The sequence below is a fragment of the Neoarius graeffei genome, chromosome 5 (assembly GCF_027579695.1).
Source record: "Neoarius graeffei isolate fNeoGra1 chromosome 5, fNeoGra1.pri, whole genome shotgun sequence".
Lineage (NCBI taxonomy): Eukaryota > Metazoa > Chordata > Actinopteri > Siluriformes > Ariidae > Neoarius > Neoarius graeffei.
In genome coordinates, this window is record NC_083573.1 from 13,240,077 (window position 1) to 13,258,572 (window position 18,496).

The 18,496-nt window shown below is 46.0% G+C and overlaps 1 protein-coding gene across 1 annotated transcript in view; it reads right to left on the reverse strand.

The window, feature by feature from the left end:
* LOC132886518 (dynein axonemal heavy chain 5-like) overlaps window positions 1–18,496 on the reverse strand; it is a 310,505-nt gene that overhangs the window by 131,318 nt on the left and 160,691 nt on the right. The window contains exons 39-41 of the mRNA XM_060921229.1: window positions 11,049–11,243; window positions 10,683–10,817; window positions 175–279 (exon numbers count right to left, since the gene is read on the reverse strand). Of these exons, the coding sequence (XP_060777212.1) occupies window positions 175–279; window positions 10,683–10,817; window positions 11,049–11,243 (435 nt within the window). The remainder of the gene's footprint in view (window positions 1–174; window positions 280–10,682; window positions 10,818–11,048; window positions 11,244–18,496) is intronic.

Below are 18,496 nucleotides of genomic sequence, written 5' to 3' on the forward strand. Positions count from 1 at the left end.
AGCCCTGTGTGGAGTTGCACATATGTTCCCAGTGTCATTGTGGGTTTCTTCCAGGTTCTTTGCCTTTATGTGTAATTGCTTCAGTAAATCGGCCCTAGCTGAGAACAAGTGTGCACTTGTGTTTCTAGCTTGAGGTTTGGCATTCGTACAATGATAAATTTCTCTGACCAATACCTGTTTATCGATGGCTGATTCCAGCTGAGGGTATCCCACCTTGTCCAGTTGTATTCCGGGGAAAAGGTCTTCAATCAGGCTCAGAAAAAGTGGCTCATCTTCAATCTGGTGGCAGAATGACAAAAAAAAAAAAAAAAAAAGATACATGACATTAAAATGCTAGTTTTGATAACAAAGAACTCTAATCTTGAAAGCTACCTATGAACAGTTGGTGCTTTGAAGCAGCAACTCTAAAAATAATACACGTACATAACCAGTTTTTCATTTTTAACACTGGTATGGAAACTACTCAACACGCGAAAATGAACTGGGAAGTGGTACTGAGAGCTACGATTCCTGACAAAATACCATCATTGCTGAATGAATGGTTTGAAATAAAATTGCTTTCAAAAATTCTTAGAAACCTTTTTTTTTTATTTTGAGGACCAGCCAAAAACTAATCTTTATTCTAGCTTTTTGTTTTAGCTAAGTGCTTTCACTTTCCCCCTCCTAGAACTGCCACCTTATTGTGGTGGAGGGGTTTGTGTGCTTGAATGATCCTAGGAGCTATGTTGTCGGGGGCATTATGCCCCTGTCAGGGTTTCCCAAGGCAGACAGGTCCTAGGTGACAGGCCAGACCAAGAGCAGTTCACCAAAAACCCCTATGGAGAAAAAAGCAAGGACCGTGACGTCGCCCGGTATGATGCAGCCGGGGCCCCACCCTGGAGCCAGGCCCGGGGTTGGGGCTCGTATGCGAGCGCTTGGTGGCCGGGCCTTTGCCCATGGGGCCCGGCCGGGCTCAGCCCGAAGAGGTGACGTGGGCCCGACCTCCTGTGGGTTCACCACCCACAGAGGTAGCAGTAGGGGTTTGGTGCAGTGTGGATTGGGTGGCAGTCGAAGGCAGGGGCCTCGACGACCTGATCCCCGGACACAGCGGCTGGCTGTTGGGACATGGAATGTCACTTCGCTGGGGGGAAAGAGCCTGAGCTTGTGCGGGAGGTTGAGAGGTACCGGCTAGAGATAGTTGGGCTCACCTCCACGCACAGCTTGGGCTCTGGAACCCAGCTCCTCGAGAGGGGCTGGACTTTCCACTTCTCTGGAGTCGCCTGTGGTGAGCGGCGGCGTGCTGGTGTGGGCTTGCTTATAGCTCCCCAGCTCAGCCGCCATGTGTTGGAGTTTACCCCAGTGAACGAGAGGGTCGCCTCTCTGCGCCTTCGGATTGGGGAGAGGGCTCTTGCTGTTGTTTGTGCCTACGGGCCAAATAGCAGTATAGAGTATCCGGCCTTCTTGGAGTCCCTGGGAGAGGTACTGAGGGGTGCTCAGACTGGGGACTCCATTGTGCTACTGGGGGACTTCAATGCTCACGTGGGCGACGACAGTGACACCTGGAGGGGCGTGGTTGGGAGGAACGGCCTCCCCGATCTGAACCCGAGTGGTGTTTTTTTATTGGACTTCTGTGCTAGTCACGGTTTGTCCATAATGAACACCATGTTCGAGCATAGGGGTGTCCATAAGTGCACGTGGCACCAGGACACCTTAGGTCGGAGGTCGATGATCGACTTTGTAGTCGTTTCATCTGATCTCCGGCCCTATGTCTTGGACACTCGGGTGAAGAGAGGGGCTGAGCTGTCAACTGATCACCACCTGGTGGTGAGTTGGATCCGCTGGCGGAGGAGGAAGCTGGACAGACCTGGCAGGCCCAAACGTATGTTGAGGGTCTGCTGGGAACGTCTGGCCGAGCACTCTGTTGGGGAGGTCTTTAACTCCCACCTCCGGGAGAGCTTTTCCCAGCTTCCGAGGGAGGCGGGGGACATTGAGTCTGAGTGGACCATGTTCTCTACCTCCATTGTGGACACAGCTGTTCGGAGCTGTGGCTGCAAGGTCTCCGGTGCCTGTCGTGGTGGCAATCCCCGAACCCGGTGGTGGACACCGGAAGTAAGGGATGCCGTCAAGCTGAAGAAGGAGTCCTATCGGGCCATGTTGACCTCCGGGACTCCTGAGGCAGCTGACGGGTATCGGCAGGCCAGGCGTGCTGCAGCTCAGGCAGTTGCGGAGGCAAAAACTCGGAACTGGGAGGAGTTTGGGGAGGCCATGGAGAAGGACTATCGGTCGGCCTCGAAGAAATTCTGGCAAACCGTCCGGCACCTCAGGAGGGGGAAGCAGTACTCTGCCAACACTGTTTACAGTGCGGGTGGGGAGCTGTTGACCTCGACTGGGGACATTGTCGGGCAGTGGAAGGAATACTTTGAGGATCTCCTCAATCCCACTGTCATGTCTTCCACTGAGGAGACTGAGGCTGATGACTCAGAGGTGGACTCGTCCATTACCCAAGCTGAAGTCACTGAGGTGGTTTGCAAGCTCCTCGGTGGCAAGGCACCGGGGGTGGATGAGATCCGCCCCGAGTATCTCAAGTCTCTGGATGTTGTGGGGCTGTCTTGGTTCACACGCCTCTGCAACATCGCGTGGCGGTCGTGGACAGTGCCTCTGGAGTGGCAGACTGGGGTGGTGGTCCCTCTTTTTAAGAAAGGGGACCGGAGAGTGTGCTCCAATTATAGGGGAATCACACTTCTCAGCCTCCCAGGGAAAGTTTACTCCAGGGTACTGGAGAGGAGAATTCGACCAATAGTCGAACCTCGGATCCAGGAGGAACAATGCGGTTTTCGTCCTGGTCGCGGAACACTGGACCAGCTCTATACCCTTCATAGGGTGCTTGAGGGTTCATGGGAGTTTGCCCAACCAGTCCACATGTGCTTTGTGGATCTGGAGAAGGCATTCGACCATGTCCCCCATGGTATTCTGTGGGGGGTGCTTCGGGAGTATGGGGTTCGAGGCTCTTTGCTAAAGGCTGTCCGGTCCCTGTACGAACGGAGCAGGAGTCTGGTTCGCATTGCCGGCAGTAAGTCAGACCTGTTCCCAGTGCATGTTGGACTCCGGCAGGGCTGCCCTTTGTCACCGGTTCTGTTCATAATTTTTATGGACAGAATTTCTAGGCGCAGCCAGGGGCCGGAAGGAATCCTGTTTGGGAACCACAGGATTTCATCTCTGCTTTTTGCGGATGATGTTGTCCTGTTGGCTTCTTCAAACCAGGACCTTCAGCATGCACTGGGGCGGTTTGCAGTCGAGTGTGAAGCGGCTGGGATGAGAATCAGCACCTCCAAGTCCGAGGCCATGGTTCTCGACCGGAAAAGGGTGGCTTGCCCTCTCCAGGTTGGTGGAGAAGTCCTGCCTCAAGTGGAGGAGTTTAAGTATCTCGGGATCTTGTTCACGAGTGAGGGAAGGATGGAGCGTGAGATCGACAGGCGGATTGGTGCAGCCTCCGCAGTGATGCGGTCGCTTTACCGGTCCGTCGTGGTGAAGAAGGAGCTAAGCCAAAAGGCGAAGCTCTCAATTTACCGGTCGATCTACGTTCCGACTCTCACCTATGGTCATGAGCTTTGGGTAATGACAGAAAGAACAAGATCGTGGATACAAGCGGCTGAAATGAGTTTCCTTCGCAGGGTGGCTGGGCGCTCCCTTAGAGATAGGGTGAGAAGCACAGTCACTCGGGAGGAGCTCGGAGTAGAGCCGCTGCTCCTCCATATCGAGAGGAATCAGCTGAGGTGGCTCGGGCATCTTTTTCGGATGCCTCCTGGACGCCTCCCTGGGGAGGTGTTCCAGGCATGTCCCCCCGGGAGGAGGCCCCAGGGAAGACCCAGGACACGCTGGAGGGACTATGTCTCTTGGCTGGCCTGGGAACGCCTCGGTGTTCTTCCCGAGGAGCTGGCCGAGGTGTCTGGGGAAAGGGAAGTTTGGGCTTCCATGCTTAGACTGCTGCCTCCGCGACCCGGTCCCGGATAAGCGGAAGAAGACGAGACGAGACGAGGCTTTCACTTTCAAAATGAACACTAACATTGCTAATTATGAAAGACAGCTGTGAATATTTAGCATTTTGAAGTGGCATCACAACAATTGTTAAACAAACAACTTTTTTTATGTTCAACTTTTGTCTGGGAAAGACTCCAAAGGGGTGAAAACATTTTCACCCTGATCCACTCTGTGACCATGCTATCAGTGCTAATAATTATTATTAACATTAATTATCAAGGTTTAATCTCATTCATTCATTCAGTCATTCATAAAATCCTTTGAAACATTTATTAAGTCCAGTTTTACTCTGGCTTTCAGTGAAGTGTCAATATTATGATACTGTATATTATCTGGACATGAGTGTTTTACAGGGAAATACACCACTCATATTTTTCACATGTGCTACATCAGGGACATGGAGAATCAAAACTGTGACATAAATCTCGATATGTCACTTGTGAGGAAATCAATGAATTTTGATAAATTTGAGTACCTTTTGTTTGTGAACATGTTGACATAATAAAAAGAACATCACACGTTGGCTTGAAGATACGAAGTTTATCTTCTTGTGTTGAAAAACTTGCATTTTTCAAACAAAATACATTGAGGATCCAAGTGACATTTCACAGTTATTTCACGAATTCAAGTCATACATGAGCTGATAGCCGACGAGGCGCATAGCAACACTCAAGTTTCCATCAATGAACAGTTGATAACTTCAACAAAACAGAGTTCATGCTAAAACTATAATGAATTTCCTGGTTCCACAATTGTACTTTGTATAGGACAAAGTACAATTGTCCTGTTTCTATAGGACACAGTTATAGAAGCAAGTTATTTATAATCATGCTATCTGTTATCACCCAAATGAGGATGGGTTCTCTTTTGAATCTGGTTCCTCTGAAGGTTTCTTCCACTGTTGCCGCAGGCTTCCTCATCAGGGATAAATTAGGGATAAAATTAGCTCATGTTTAAAGTCTTTAATTTTCTGTAAAGCTGCTTTGGGACAATGTCTGTTGTTAAAAGCGCTATACAAATAAACTTGACTGGATAAATGTAAGGGTGTACTTTTGAAACGACTACAAAATATCAATTTTATGTGTCATTTGTTGTAGTACATTACCTTTATCTGTAGGCATTGTATCAAAGAGTGAAATGTTTGTTTGCTTAAATACGCTGAGAAAAGTCTACAATTTCCATGGGATGTACTCATTTTTCACATAGCTATATTTTTGGATGGGTTCTGTTGCAGCAAAACTCAGGGGGATTCCAGTGCAACATTATCTGAGAAGGCAGTCCCAGGGCTGTCTGCTCCCAGGACTCCATATCAGGGTGACATGGAGGGTAGGGAGAGGGTGGGGAGAGCTCCACCCCCCCTTCACTCTCTGCAGGGATTTCCCGTTGGCATTTCCCATTTGAGCAGTCTTGAAATGCAACTCTGAGACATGAGTTTGACCAAGTGAGAGTAATCAGTGGTCAAAACCTCCAGCCTAACACTCCTTGCACTCTCTGACCTGTATTTTTCTGTAAGTAAAGACAGGTTATATCGAGTGACACAGGCCACTCATACAGGAAAGGGAAGAACCTAGTTGTTGGTTCCAGAGAGCTGTAGGGAACTTTAATTCCATGCGCCTTATCATAATCCTGTGGCGGGGCATTTTGGTCAGCATAAAACATTGAACTGACTCATGGCCCGTTTCTACTGGCCGGGCATTTGTGGCAATGTTTGCAGGTGGTGTGTTGTGTGGCATGTAGGATATGTCAGCTGGTGAATTTGCTGGCCATTCCAAAAGAGTCATTGTGCCCTTTACCATTGATTGAGAACCCCTTCGGGAAAACTGGTATGGATCTTGTTAGGCCATCAGCTCAATCTGCACAAGGATGTTCTGGATGGGTCCACTTTGTGTTAGTCTTTGTGGATTCTGCAATACAATACCCAGAAGCAGTGCCTCTACACAACATTTCTGCACGTGGTGTTGCGGAAGTATTCTTCCGTGTTCTCTCCCAAGTCAGGATTCTTGACTGATCAAGGCACAACCTTCATGTCACACACACTTTATGAACTGTATAAATTACTGGAAATTAAACTGATTCATACCAGTGTTAACAATCTACAAATGGACAGGCAAGTCAAATAATTTAATCAACCCCTTAAAACATGATTCATAAATTTGTTTATGAGGACATTAGAAATTGGAACAGGTGGCTGGAACCCCTCTTATTTACAGTACAAGAGGGCCCACAAGCCTCCATGAGGTTGCCCCCATTTGAAGTATTGTATGGTCGCAAGCCTCCTGGCATTGTTGATGCCATTATGGAAACTTGGGAGGAGGGACCTATTAAATTCAGTATGTCCTTGACTTGAGAGCAAAACTTCACACACTAAGTCATCTAACCCAGGAGAACTTGCTACAGGTGAAAGAATGGCAATCCTGGCTGTATAACAGATGGGCCTAGCTTTGGGAATTTGCACCAGGAGAAAAAGTCATACCCAGATCTCATCTCATCTCATTATCCCTAGCCGCTTTATCCTTCTACAGGGTCGCAGGCAAGCCGGGGCCTATCCCAGCTGACTACGGGCGAAAGGCAGGGTACACCCTGGACAAGTCGCCAGGTCATCACAGGGCTGACACATAGACACAGACAACCAATCACACTCACATTCACACCTACGGTCAATTTAGAGTCACCAGTTAACCTAACCTGCATGTCTTTGGACTGTGGGGGAAACCGGAGCACCCGGAGGAAACCCACGCGGACACAGGGAGAACATGCAAACTCCACACAGAAAGGCCCTCGCCGGCCACGGGGCTCGAACCCAGGACCTTCTTGCTGTGAGGCGACAGCGCTAACCACTACACCACCGTGCCGTCCCCATACCCAGATCAAGCTCTAAATTATTCGCAAGTGGCAAGGACCCTTTGAGGTCACACGCTGAGTCAGAGAAGCCAACTAGGAGGTCAGGTGAACAGATAGAGGTGATGCATTTGGGATTTACCATCTCTATCTCCTGAAACCATGGCCAGAGGATACTCCTGTGGCTCTGGTGATGACTGTTTCTGAGAGGGAGGAACTGGGGCTGGAAGTAATTCTAAAAAGCTCAATTCACCCTGGTCCCCTGTGGAGACCACCTCTTGCTGTCCCAAAGAGGATGTTTTCTCTGATTTGTTTTCATCAAGCTCTAAATTACTTGTAAGTGGCAAGGACCCTTTGAGGTCACACGCTGAGTCCCACTCTGATGACTCTGCTATTGTGGGCTATATCTCAGATGGCGATGATAGTGAGTACAGAGAACTGACAAGGAACTTTGTGGACTGGTGCCAACAGAACTCCATCCAGATCAATACAAGTAAAACCAAGGAACTGGTGGTGGATTTCCGCATGACGAGGCTCTCTTCACCTACACCAGTGAACATTCAAGGAAAGGACATTGAGATCGTTAGGAGCTACAAGTACCTGGGTGTTCATCTGAACAATAAACTGGACTGGACTGATCACACACACGCCCTGTACAAGAAAGGCCAGAGCAGACTCCACCTGCTGAGGAGGCTCAGGATCTTTGGAGTTCAGGGTCCACTTCTGAACTCTTTTTATTACTCTGCGGTGGCATCAACTATATTCTATGGAGTTGTCTGTTGGGGAAGTAGTATCACAACAGCAGAGAGGAAAAAACTTAACAAGCTGATCAGGAAGGCAGGATCTGTCCTGGGCTGCGCACTGGACTCAGTGGACGTAGTAGGGGAGAGGAGGCTGTTGGCCAAGTTGTCATCCTTAATGGCGAACACCTCCCATCCACTGCAAGAGTCAGTAGCAGCACTGGGAAGCTCCTTCAGTGACCGGCTCTTCCATCTGCGGTGTGTTAAGGAGAGATATAGCAGCTCCGTCCTCCCTGCTGCTGTGAGACTGTACAATCAGCACCTCACCAAGCACAGCACCAGACACTCCTCACAATAATGAACAATACTGTCCAGATCACTTCTACATCCATAGAGACCCCTCTGAATGTATACTGTGTTCACTGACTATCAGCATCAGTACTTTACAACGCACTGCTAGCTACACACTGTTAAAATGGCTCCTGTGCAATATATCTACTTACTTGTGCAATACTACATGTGTAATACTGGTAATACTTACATGTGCGATACCACCTGTGTAATACACTTAGGTTAACTGTATATCTGCAAACCAGTTAATTAATGCAAATTTGTTCATTTTTATCTTTAAATTTATAGTTCATTTCTTTTTATATATACCCTTTTTGTACACTTAGTAGGTGGCACAGTGGTGTAGTGGTTAGCACTGCCGCCTCACAGCAAGAAGGTCTGGGTTCGAGCCCCGTGGCCAGCGAGGGCCTTTCTGTGCAGAGTTTGCATGTTCTCCCCGTGGGTTTCCTCTGGGTGCTCCGGTTTCCCCCACAGTCCAAAGACATGCAGGTTAGGTTAACTGGTGACTCTAAATTGACCGTAGGTGTGAATGTGAGTGTGAATGGTTATCTGTGTCTATGTGTCAGCCCTGTGATGACCTGGCGACTTGTCCAGGGTGTACCCTGCCTTTCGCCCGTAGTCAGCTGGGATAGGCTCCAGCTTGCCTGCGACCCTGTAGAACAGGATAAAGCGGCTAGAGATAATGTATACTTAGTACCTTTGCACTACTCCTTCACTGCCTTATCTTTTTCTCTTTCTATATTTTGCTGCTGTAACAATGTAAATTTCCCCTTGTGGGATAATAAAAGATTATCTTATCTCTTCCTGTGCACACTAATTTCTTAGAGCAACACATTGAGACTCCTCCAGGGGTGGTGGTATATCTATGTTCAACATAGGGGTAATCGAATAGTCACACAGTGATTGGATCGGAGTTTTGGTTCCCAAAACTGACAGGTCTGTGCTTTTCTGTGTAGGCTTTAGAAAATCTAATGCCTCCCACTAATGAACTACTTGATTGGTTAGACACGGCTTGCTTTTATTCAATACTGGATTTAATTAAGGGATATTGGCAGATACCCTCGACTCCATTATCCTTTAAAAAAACCTGCCTTTTTTCACTCTGTTCAGTTTCACCAATTTGGCACCCTTCCGTTGGGGTTTTATGGAGCCCCAGTGACATTTCAAAGACTCATGGACAGAATCCTCCACCCACACAGTGCGCAGTGCCTGTGTGGCACTTATTTGGATAATATCATTATTTACAGTAATGACTGGCAGAGGGATTTACAACATCTGAGGTTTGTCCTGAGATTGTTGAGACATGCAGGGCTTACAGCAATCCCAAGGAAGTGTGCAACTGGACAGGTGGAAGTAGAATATCTGGGCTTCCGCATTAGTCATGGGCAGGCACATCCCCAATTTGATAAGACTGCAACAATTGCAGCCTTCCCAAGACCCAAGACGAAAAAGGGCATGAGTCAGTTTCTGGAGCTAGCTGGCTATTACAAAAAGGTTGTACCAAATTTTTCAGATGTCACCAGCCTGCTGGCTGACCTCACTAAAAAGAGGGCACCAGATCCGGTCCAGTGGATGGAGCCATGTGAACAGGCTTTTGCTCAGGTTAAAGAGGTTTTTTTTTTGGAGGGGGGGTCCACTGTTGCATTCGCCTGACTTTTCTCTCCCTTTTGTCTTGCAGACTGATGTGTTGGACAGAGGGCTGGGGGCTGTTTTGTCCCAGGTAGTGAAGGGGGAGGAGCGCCCTGTGCCGTGCATGAACTGCAAGCTCTCAGTGCGGGACAGCAAGTACAGCATGATCAAGAAAGATTGTCTGGACACCAAATAGGTTATCCTAACTCTCTGGTACTACCTGCTGGGATGCCCTTTCACTCTCTGTTCTGAACATACCCCACTCCAGTGGCACCATCACAGGAAGGATGCCAAGGCATGGATCACTCATTGGTATCTGGATTTTCAGCCATTCAAGTTTGAGGTGGTCCACAGGCTGGGTGCACAGATGGCGATGGTGGTTTGCCTCTCTCGCCAGTGGGGGTGAGTCAATTGCAGGCCGGATGGCTCCCCAGCCTGAGTTGGGTGGTGGGGGTATATTTAGCAGCGGGGGCATGATCGAGTGTCAGCTTTGAGCGTTAAGGAGTCAAGTTAAACTGACAGGTAACACATAATGAGTTTCACCTGTGTTTGATTACTGGCTATTTATTTGTGTGTGTCTCTTGTGTTTTTGCAGAGAAGAAGCAGCTCGTAACTAGAGAGAGAGCTGAGCAACCCAGCACCGTGTGTGTGTGTGTGTGTGCGCGCGCGCGCACGCATGCACAAATGTTTGTGTCTGAAGTGAAAAAAGCAAAAATAAAGTCCCTAAAAAGTAGACTAAAATAAAGCCCACCTTGAGTTGTCACACCTGTTTCCTATTTCCTCATTCCCTGAGCTGCAAGAGTGTTACAACGTGAAAAAAAAATGATGTGCTCATAAATTAACGAAAATATTACCGGTCATGAATAGTTCCGAACTTCTTTATGTATTAGAAAAATTAAGATACAACTCATCTTCTTAGCATTATGCAAATTCTAAAATAAAAACAAACAAACTCTTCTTTGTCTTTAATCAATGCTAATGTTATATGAAAGGTTTGATTTTTTGCATTTCAAAAACTCTTGGAAATAACTTTACTTAGCTAAGTAGTTCCCTTTATAGAAATCATTGTTTGACTATGATTGTACTGGACAGCGTCAATGGTCTTACGAGTTTAGACAGGTTCATGTCCCGCAGCACCCTCATGACTATGGTGGATTCGGTGTCCTTGGGGTTGGCTCGTTTGGCAGCACCCAGAGTGCGCAGGACAGACAGAATATTCCTCAGACCAAAGTCATAGTGAACCTAAGAGATCAAGGAGAAAACAATGTTAATCATGTTACAAACTGAATGAAATGGGAAAATTGTGAGAAAATGAGGTTCTGCAGTTTTTACACACACCTGATCAGAATTGTTATTTATCCTGATTTAAGATACAATAAGTTTAAATAAAACCTATAGCCATCGTATTGTGGTATGGAAAACACTTTAGTTATGGAAGCTACTAGAATATTTCATAAAAATGGACTTTGGTACCTGTTTGGAGAGCTGCTCTTCACACAGTTTATACAGAGTGAAGAACTTCCTGGCCAGCTCAATGTTGTCAATAAAGCCACAGCTAGCCAGTTTCACCCGGATGATGATCTGCCGATCCGGAACCATCATGGCGACTGAGCGGAAGTTGATCTTTAGGTTCTCTGGGAGTTCCTGACGGCCTGCATACCCAGGGTTCTAAACACAATATGAGCAATTATAAATATTTTGAGTTTAAATGCACAAAATGTGGCTATAAATTATGGACAAAGTATATGCTGCCTACAGTTTTTACACAATACAAAAGTCCCAGAGTCTATGTAGAACCCGACAACATTTGTCTTTGATGTTTGTTATATGCCTTACATATTAGTGTGTCAGGAGATGATAAAATAAATGGAGAAGCCACAAATAAATTTGTTATTATGGTAAAAGAAAGTACAATTAAGTAAGTTAAGTACAGGTTTATCTTTGGAAACATTTTATTTAATTATTTTTCATCATTTTTCAAGGATCTTCACTTTAAAGAATTTCTTTACATGTGCCTGTACAATTAAGCAGACAAACAAACAAGTAAACACAACAGTGGAAATGTTAGGAGCATTTTTACACAATTTTACTGCATTGATATTTATAGAATTGAATTTATTGTGTTTGTTTTATGCTAGTGCATCTCAAACAATCAGAAAAATGTGAAAAAGTGAATTTTTTCATAATTTAATTCAAAAAGGTAAACTTTCATATATTCTACACATATATTCATTACACAAAGTGAAATATTTAAAGTCTTTTTTGTTTAAATTTTGATAATTATGGCTTCTAGCTCATGAAAAGCAGAATTCCTGTATCTCAATTATTAGAATATTTCTTAAGATCAATCAATAAAGGATTGACGATACAGAAATGTCCAACTTCTGAATAGTATGTTCATTTATACACTCAATACTTGGTTGGGGCTCCTTTACCACAAATTACTGCTTCAATGCGGCGTGGCATGGAGGCAATCAGCCTGTGGCACTGCTGAGGTGTTACTGAAGCCCAGGTTACTTTGATAGCGACCTTCAGCTTGTCTGTATTTTTGGCTCATCTAACTCTTGACAAAACACCATAGATTCTCCATGGGGTTCAGGTGAGGTGAGTTGGCTGGCCAATCAAGCACAGTAATATCATAGTTGACTATGATATTACTGTGCTTGATTCAGCACAGTGTTTGCTGAAGCAAACCGCTTGGTAGTAGTTTTGGCATTGTGGGCAGGTGCAAAGTTCTGCTGGAAAAGGAAACTAGCATCTCCATAAAGCTTGTCCGGAGATGGAAGCATGAAGTGCTCTAAAATCTCCTGGTAGATGGCTGCATTGACTTTGAACTTGATAAAACACAGAGGACCAAACACCAGCAAATGACACAGCATCCCAAATCATCATGGACTGCGGAAACTTCATAATGGACTTTAAACATCTTGGATTCTGTGCCTCTCCACTCTTCTTCCAGACTCTAGGACCTTGATTTCCAAATGAAATGCAAAATTTACTTTCATCTGAAAAGAGGACTTTGGAATACTGAGCAATAGTCCAGTTTTTCTCCCCTTAGCCCAGGTAAGACACTTCTGATGTTGTTTCTGGTTCAGGAATTACTTGATATCAGGAATACGAAAGTTGTAGCCCCTTTCCTGAAGATGTCTGTGTGTGGTAGCTCTTGATGCACTGACACCAGCCTCAGTCCACTCCTTATGAAGCTCTCCCAAGTTTTTGAATTGACTTTTCTTGACAATCTTCTCAAGGCTGTGGTCATCCCTGTTGCTTGTGCATCTTTTCCAGCCAGCCTTTTCAGCATTGACCTTCTGTGGCTTACCCTCCTTGTGGAGGGTGTTGATGACCATCTTCTGGACAGCTGTCTAGTCTGCAGTCTTCCCCACGACTGTGGTTGCATGTACTGAACTAGACCAAGAGATACACAGTATTTATACTGTTTTACTCAAACTCAAAATGAAATACTCTAATATTCTGAGGTATGTTTTTTTTTTTGTGCTGCATGACATAATCAAAATTAAAACAGAAAAATGCTTGAAACATTTTAATGAGTTTAGAATATATTAAATTTTCACTTTCTTAAACTGATGGAAAATAATTAACTTTTTCATGATATTCTATTTGTTTCAGCTGCAGTAGTATATTGTAGTATTTTCCAAAAGAACTGGATCCTACCATACTTATAGTACAGAATTGTATTAAATGTGGGAGTATTTATTACCTAGACCGGACAATTCCCCGGGGGAAATTGTGAGAGGATGCAGTGCGCGAAGCAATTTGGTCACGCATGTTTGCTGGCCGTGAATGTGTGACCTGCAATGATGTTTCAATGCAATGATTATGTGTGTGCTTGAGACAGCAGCCCCCCCCATCACTCACTGCTCCCAGTCGGCATGGCGACAGGCCTGAGAAAGCACAGAGTGACACATAATCTTGTCAATTTTTGGCTGATTTTTGCTCAGGATCAGGCCTCGAACAATGACAAATAACTCGACACCGAAAGCAGCTATTCACAAAATTCTTTCACAGTGAGTGCTAGAAGGGTCTCCTGAATAAACTGATGTAATTTTTTGTCTGTAGTCTTAAAAATGAGGACAGCAGACCGACTTAAAAATGACTGACTTTTCTGTCACGTTTATAATGGGTGTCAATGAGCTAAGACACACAAGGTCTTGAATTTTGTGCTGTGTTTTACGAAGGACCAAGCCTCGAACAATGACAAATAACTCGACAACGGAAGCAGCTATTCACAAAATTCTTTCACAGTGAGCGCTAGAAGGGTCTCCTGAATAAACTGATGTAATTTTTTGTCTGTAGTCTTAAAAATGAGGACAGTAGACCGACTTAAAAATGACTGACTTTTCTGTCACGTTTATAATGGGTGTCAATGAGCTAAGACACACAAGGGCTGGAGTTTTCTACTGTTTTTTATGAAGGACCAGGCCTCGAACAGTGACAAATAACTCGACAACGGAAGCAGCTATTCACAAAATTCTTTCACAGTGAGCGCTAGAAGGGTCTCCTGAATAAAATGATGCATTTTTTTGTCTGTAGTGTTAAAAATAACGACACTAGAGTGATTTAAAAATGTGAGACTTTTCTGTCCCGTTTATAATGGGAGTCAGTGAGGCCGCTCACCTGCACTCTCCTCAGTTTGAGGCTTCTCATTCAAAAACTGTAAATCCTATCGTTTAGGTAGACACATTGTGTGAATCAGGACAAGTTTTCCTACTACTTTTGAGAAAATCATGTCTGTAGAGTGAAATTTGTGGCTGAAAACACAGTTTAAGCGAGAAAGTTTGAGCTTTTTTTTCAAGCTGTCTACACTCTGAGTTAACGAGCTGCACTGGTGTGTAACGCAATAGACACCCATTCAAAAGCCAGATTTTCTCCCGGAACCCACATGGCGTTTGAGCCGGGACTGATCCGAAAGTGTAGAACCTAGCAGAAAAGTTGAATGCCAGATCCACAGAGGAGAAGTTTTCCTACGTTTTAGAGTTTGAATCACGTCTCTAGGTGAAAGCATGCCAGAGCAGCGGACATTTGAAAAACGTTGAAAAAGTGCTTTTTTTCAATTAATTCCATAGAAATGAATGGGGTTTTTTGGGGCGATTTTTTCGCGACGTAGTCGCGAAAAAATCGTATTCTGTAGAGAAAAGTAATAGCATAGCGAGTCCGATTGAGCCGCACGTTTTGATATATTGTTTGTCTGTGTGCGACGTATGGTTATTGAGTTATTCGAAATCAAAATTTGCGTAGGAGGAAGAATACGGAAGAAGAGGAAGAAGAAGAAGAAACACGTAGAAGAACAATAGTTGCAGTGCTTTGCACTGCAACCTATGGGCTCCCCTAGGGGAGCCCATAGGTTGCTGTGCTGCAGCACTGCATCCTAATTAGAGTATTATACTAATTGTATAGAATTTAATTAAAGCATTTTATAGTATTTACAGTACAATAGATAGAGTATAGATAAATTTATTATTATGTATTCTTATACAATTTTATATTTATTGTCCTATACTTACAGGATAGTACAACGTTGTATTTTCTTCCATAACTTGAACTTTCTATCATATTTTCTGATATAAAGACATACATTATTTCATACATTAATAAATACGTTCATTTGTTAATTATTTGATATATAGAGACACATAGAAAAATGCATCTGCATTTAGGCCTCAAATATTTTTTTTGTCTCCACAATATACTGTTTATTTTGAAATAACAGGGCCTCAAATTTGCACTTGCACTTTCCATCCATCTTCTACCATTTATCCGGATCTAGGTCATGGGGGTAGCAGCCTAAGGAGAGCAGCCCAGACTTCCCTCTCTCCTGCCACCTCCACCAGCTCTTCCGGGGGAATACCAAGGCGTTCCCAGGCCAGCCGAGAGATGTAATCTCTCCAGCGTGTCCTGGGTCTGCCCTGGGGTCTCCTCCTGGTGGGGCATGCCCAGAAAACCTCCCTTGGGAGGCGTCCAGGGGGCATCCTAACAAGGTGCTCGAACCACCTCAACTGACTCCTTTCAATGTGGAGGAACAGCGGTTCTACTCGGAGTCTCTCCTGAATGACCAAGCTTCTCACCCTGTCTCTCAGGGAGAGCCCAGCCACCCTGCAGAGAAAACTCATTTCTACAGCTTGTATCCATGATCTCATTCTTTCGGTCACTACCCATAGCTCGTGACCATAGGTGAGAGTGAGAACGTAGATGGACCAGTAAATTGAGAGCTTTGCCTTTTGGCTCAGCTTTCTCTTTACTACAACAGACCGGTTTAGTGTCCACATCACTGCTGATGCTTCCCCGGTCCATCTGTCCAAATCCCGCTCCCCTTTACCCTCACTTGTGAACAAAACCCCAAGATACTTAAACTCCTCGACTTTAGGTAGCAACTCCCCCCTGACCCGGAGTAGGCACTCCACCCATTTCCAGCTGAGCACCATGGCCATGGACTTGGAGGTGCTGATCCTCATCCCAGCCACTTCGCACTCAGCTGTAAACCATCCCAGCGCATGCTGTAAGTCACAGGTTGATGAAGCCAACAGGACAACATCATCTACAAAAAGCAGAGACGTGATCCTACTGCCATCAAACCGGACACCCTCCGCCCCTTGGCTGCGCCTAGAAATTCTGTCCATAAAAGTTATGAACAGAACTGGTGACAAAGGGCAGCCCTGGCAGAGTCCCACATGCACTGGGAATGAGTCCAACTTCCTGCTAGCAATGCGAACCAAACTCCTACTCTGGTCATACAGGGTTCAAATGTCCCTGTAGCAGTTCGTATGAATGGGCGGAGCAGAGAAGACGGCAGGACAGAGCTCAGGTTGGTAAACCTTTTTATTTTCAACATTTTTCAGTGGTCTCTCGCTAATAAAACACAGACACACGCACACACAACCGGCGTCTGATTTGGGGGAGAGCTCTCCTCTGCTCTTGCTCTCTCTCCTTAAATAGGGCGCGGTCACTGGAGAAGACACACAAACACATTAACATCAGGTGCAGTGATTCTGCACTTACCTTCCCTGACTCCGCCCTCTGGTCACAGACCGCCGCTTGACCACACCCCCGCTGCCACATACCCCCACCGCCCGACTCAGGCCGGGCGGCCGTCCAGCCTGCAGCCGACTGCCCCCCCCTTGATGGGAGAGGAAGTCCGCCATGACCATCTGTGCCCCCGGCCTGTGGATCACCTTGAAGTTAAAGGGTTGGAGTGCCAGATACCAACGGGTGATCCGCGCGTTAGCATCCTTCATGCGGTGGAGCCACTGGGGGGGCGCGTGGTCCGAACAGAGGGTGAAAGGGCATCCCAGCAGGTAGTAACAGAGGGCGAGGACCACCCACTTGATTGCTAGGCACTCCTTTTCAATGGTGCTGTAGCGCCCCTCACACACCGTACATTGGCTCCCAATCAAATTTCGTATTGATTATAAAATACTACTATTGACCTTTAAAGCACTAAATGGTCTCGCACCACAGTACCTGAGTGAACTTCTGCTCCTCTATGACCCGCCACGCCTACTTAGATCAAAAGGTGCAGGTTATCTGCTGGTACCTCGTATAGTGAAGGCTACATCAGGGGGCAGAGCCTTTTCTTACAAAGCCCCACTGTTATGGAACAGCCTTCCAAGTAATGTTCGGGAATCAGACACAGTCTCAGCATTTAAGTCTAGGCTGAAAACATATCTGTTTAGTCAAGCCTTTTGTTAATGGTGTTTATGAGGTAAAGGAGTAGATCTGGAGGGTCCTCAGACATAGAGTGTTTTGGTAAACTGGGATGTATGGATGCTGTCAGTCCCCACTCGCTTACTGACTCGAGTTTGTTGACGGTGTAGTGGCTGGCTGCTTTATGTCCCGGGGCCCCTCATGCCTGTGTTACCTTCTGGCTCTCTCCTTTTAGTTATGCTGTCATAGTTAGTTGCCGGAGTCCCTGCTTGTACTCGGTGCAATATGTATACTGTTCCTACTTATTCAGGTGACATTGGGCATACCTAACCACCTGTGTTTTCTTTCTCTCTCCCCCCCCACCCCAAATCTGTCCCTCTGAGTTACATGGAGTCAACAGGAAATCTTTTGGTGGAGACGGTGGGGACCTCAACTGGCTATCGTAGCCTGCAGGGAATCGGCCGTCAGACATTCTGTCGCATGTCCCAGACCCGGTGAAATGTAACTGAATTGTCTTGGCCAGGCCTAAGGGTCCCATCTGCATCTCATCATTGCTGAGGAGTGTGCTCCCATCACCCAATCAAGCATCCAGCCAGAGCAGGTCATGATATATTTTTTACCATATTAACATGCCATTGTGTGTTATGCCTGATGTAAAGACTCTCGTCTCTGCGAGCCTACCACACAGATTTAATACTTGTCATTTTTAGGGCATACCTAACAACGTGTTTTCTTTCTCTCTCTCTCTTCCCCCCCCCCCCATCTGTCCCTCTGAGTTACATGTTGATCCTGGGATTGAGATGCTGGCCTCTTCTGCCCCTCGGACCTGCTTGATCCATCCTGGTGCCCTGTGTCTGGTCGGAGTTTTATCGCCCCACTCCTGTGAAGGACGGCCCCATGAGGACAGTTGAGGGTTATACCTGTTAAAACTGTTAATATTATAGTCAGGCTGTCTGTTGTTGCCCAAATGAGGATGGGTTCCCTTTTGAGTCTGGTTCCTCTCGAGGTTTCTTCCTCATGTCGTCTGAGGGAGTTTTTCCTTGCCACCGTCGCCACAGGCTTGCTCATTGGGGATAGATTAGGGATAAAATTAGCTCATGTTTTAAGTCGTTCAAATTCTGTAAAGCTGCTTTGCGACAATGTTTATTGTTAAAAGCGCTGTACAAATAAACTTGATTTGATTTGATTTGATTTTGACACCGACAGCTTTCTACTGATATACAGCACTGGGCGGTCCTTCCCCTCCAACTCCTGGGACAAAA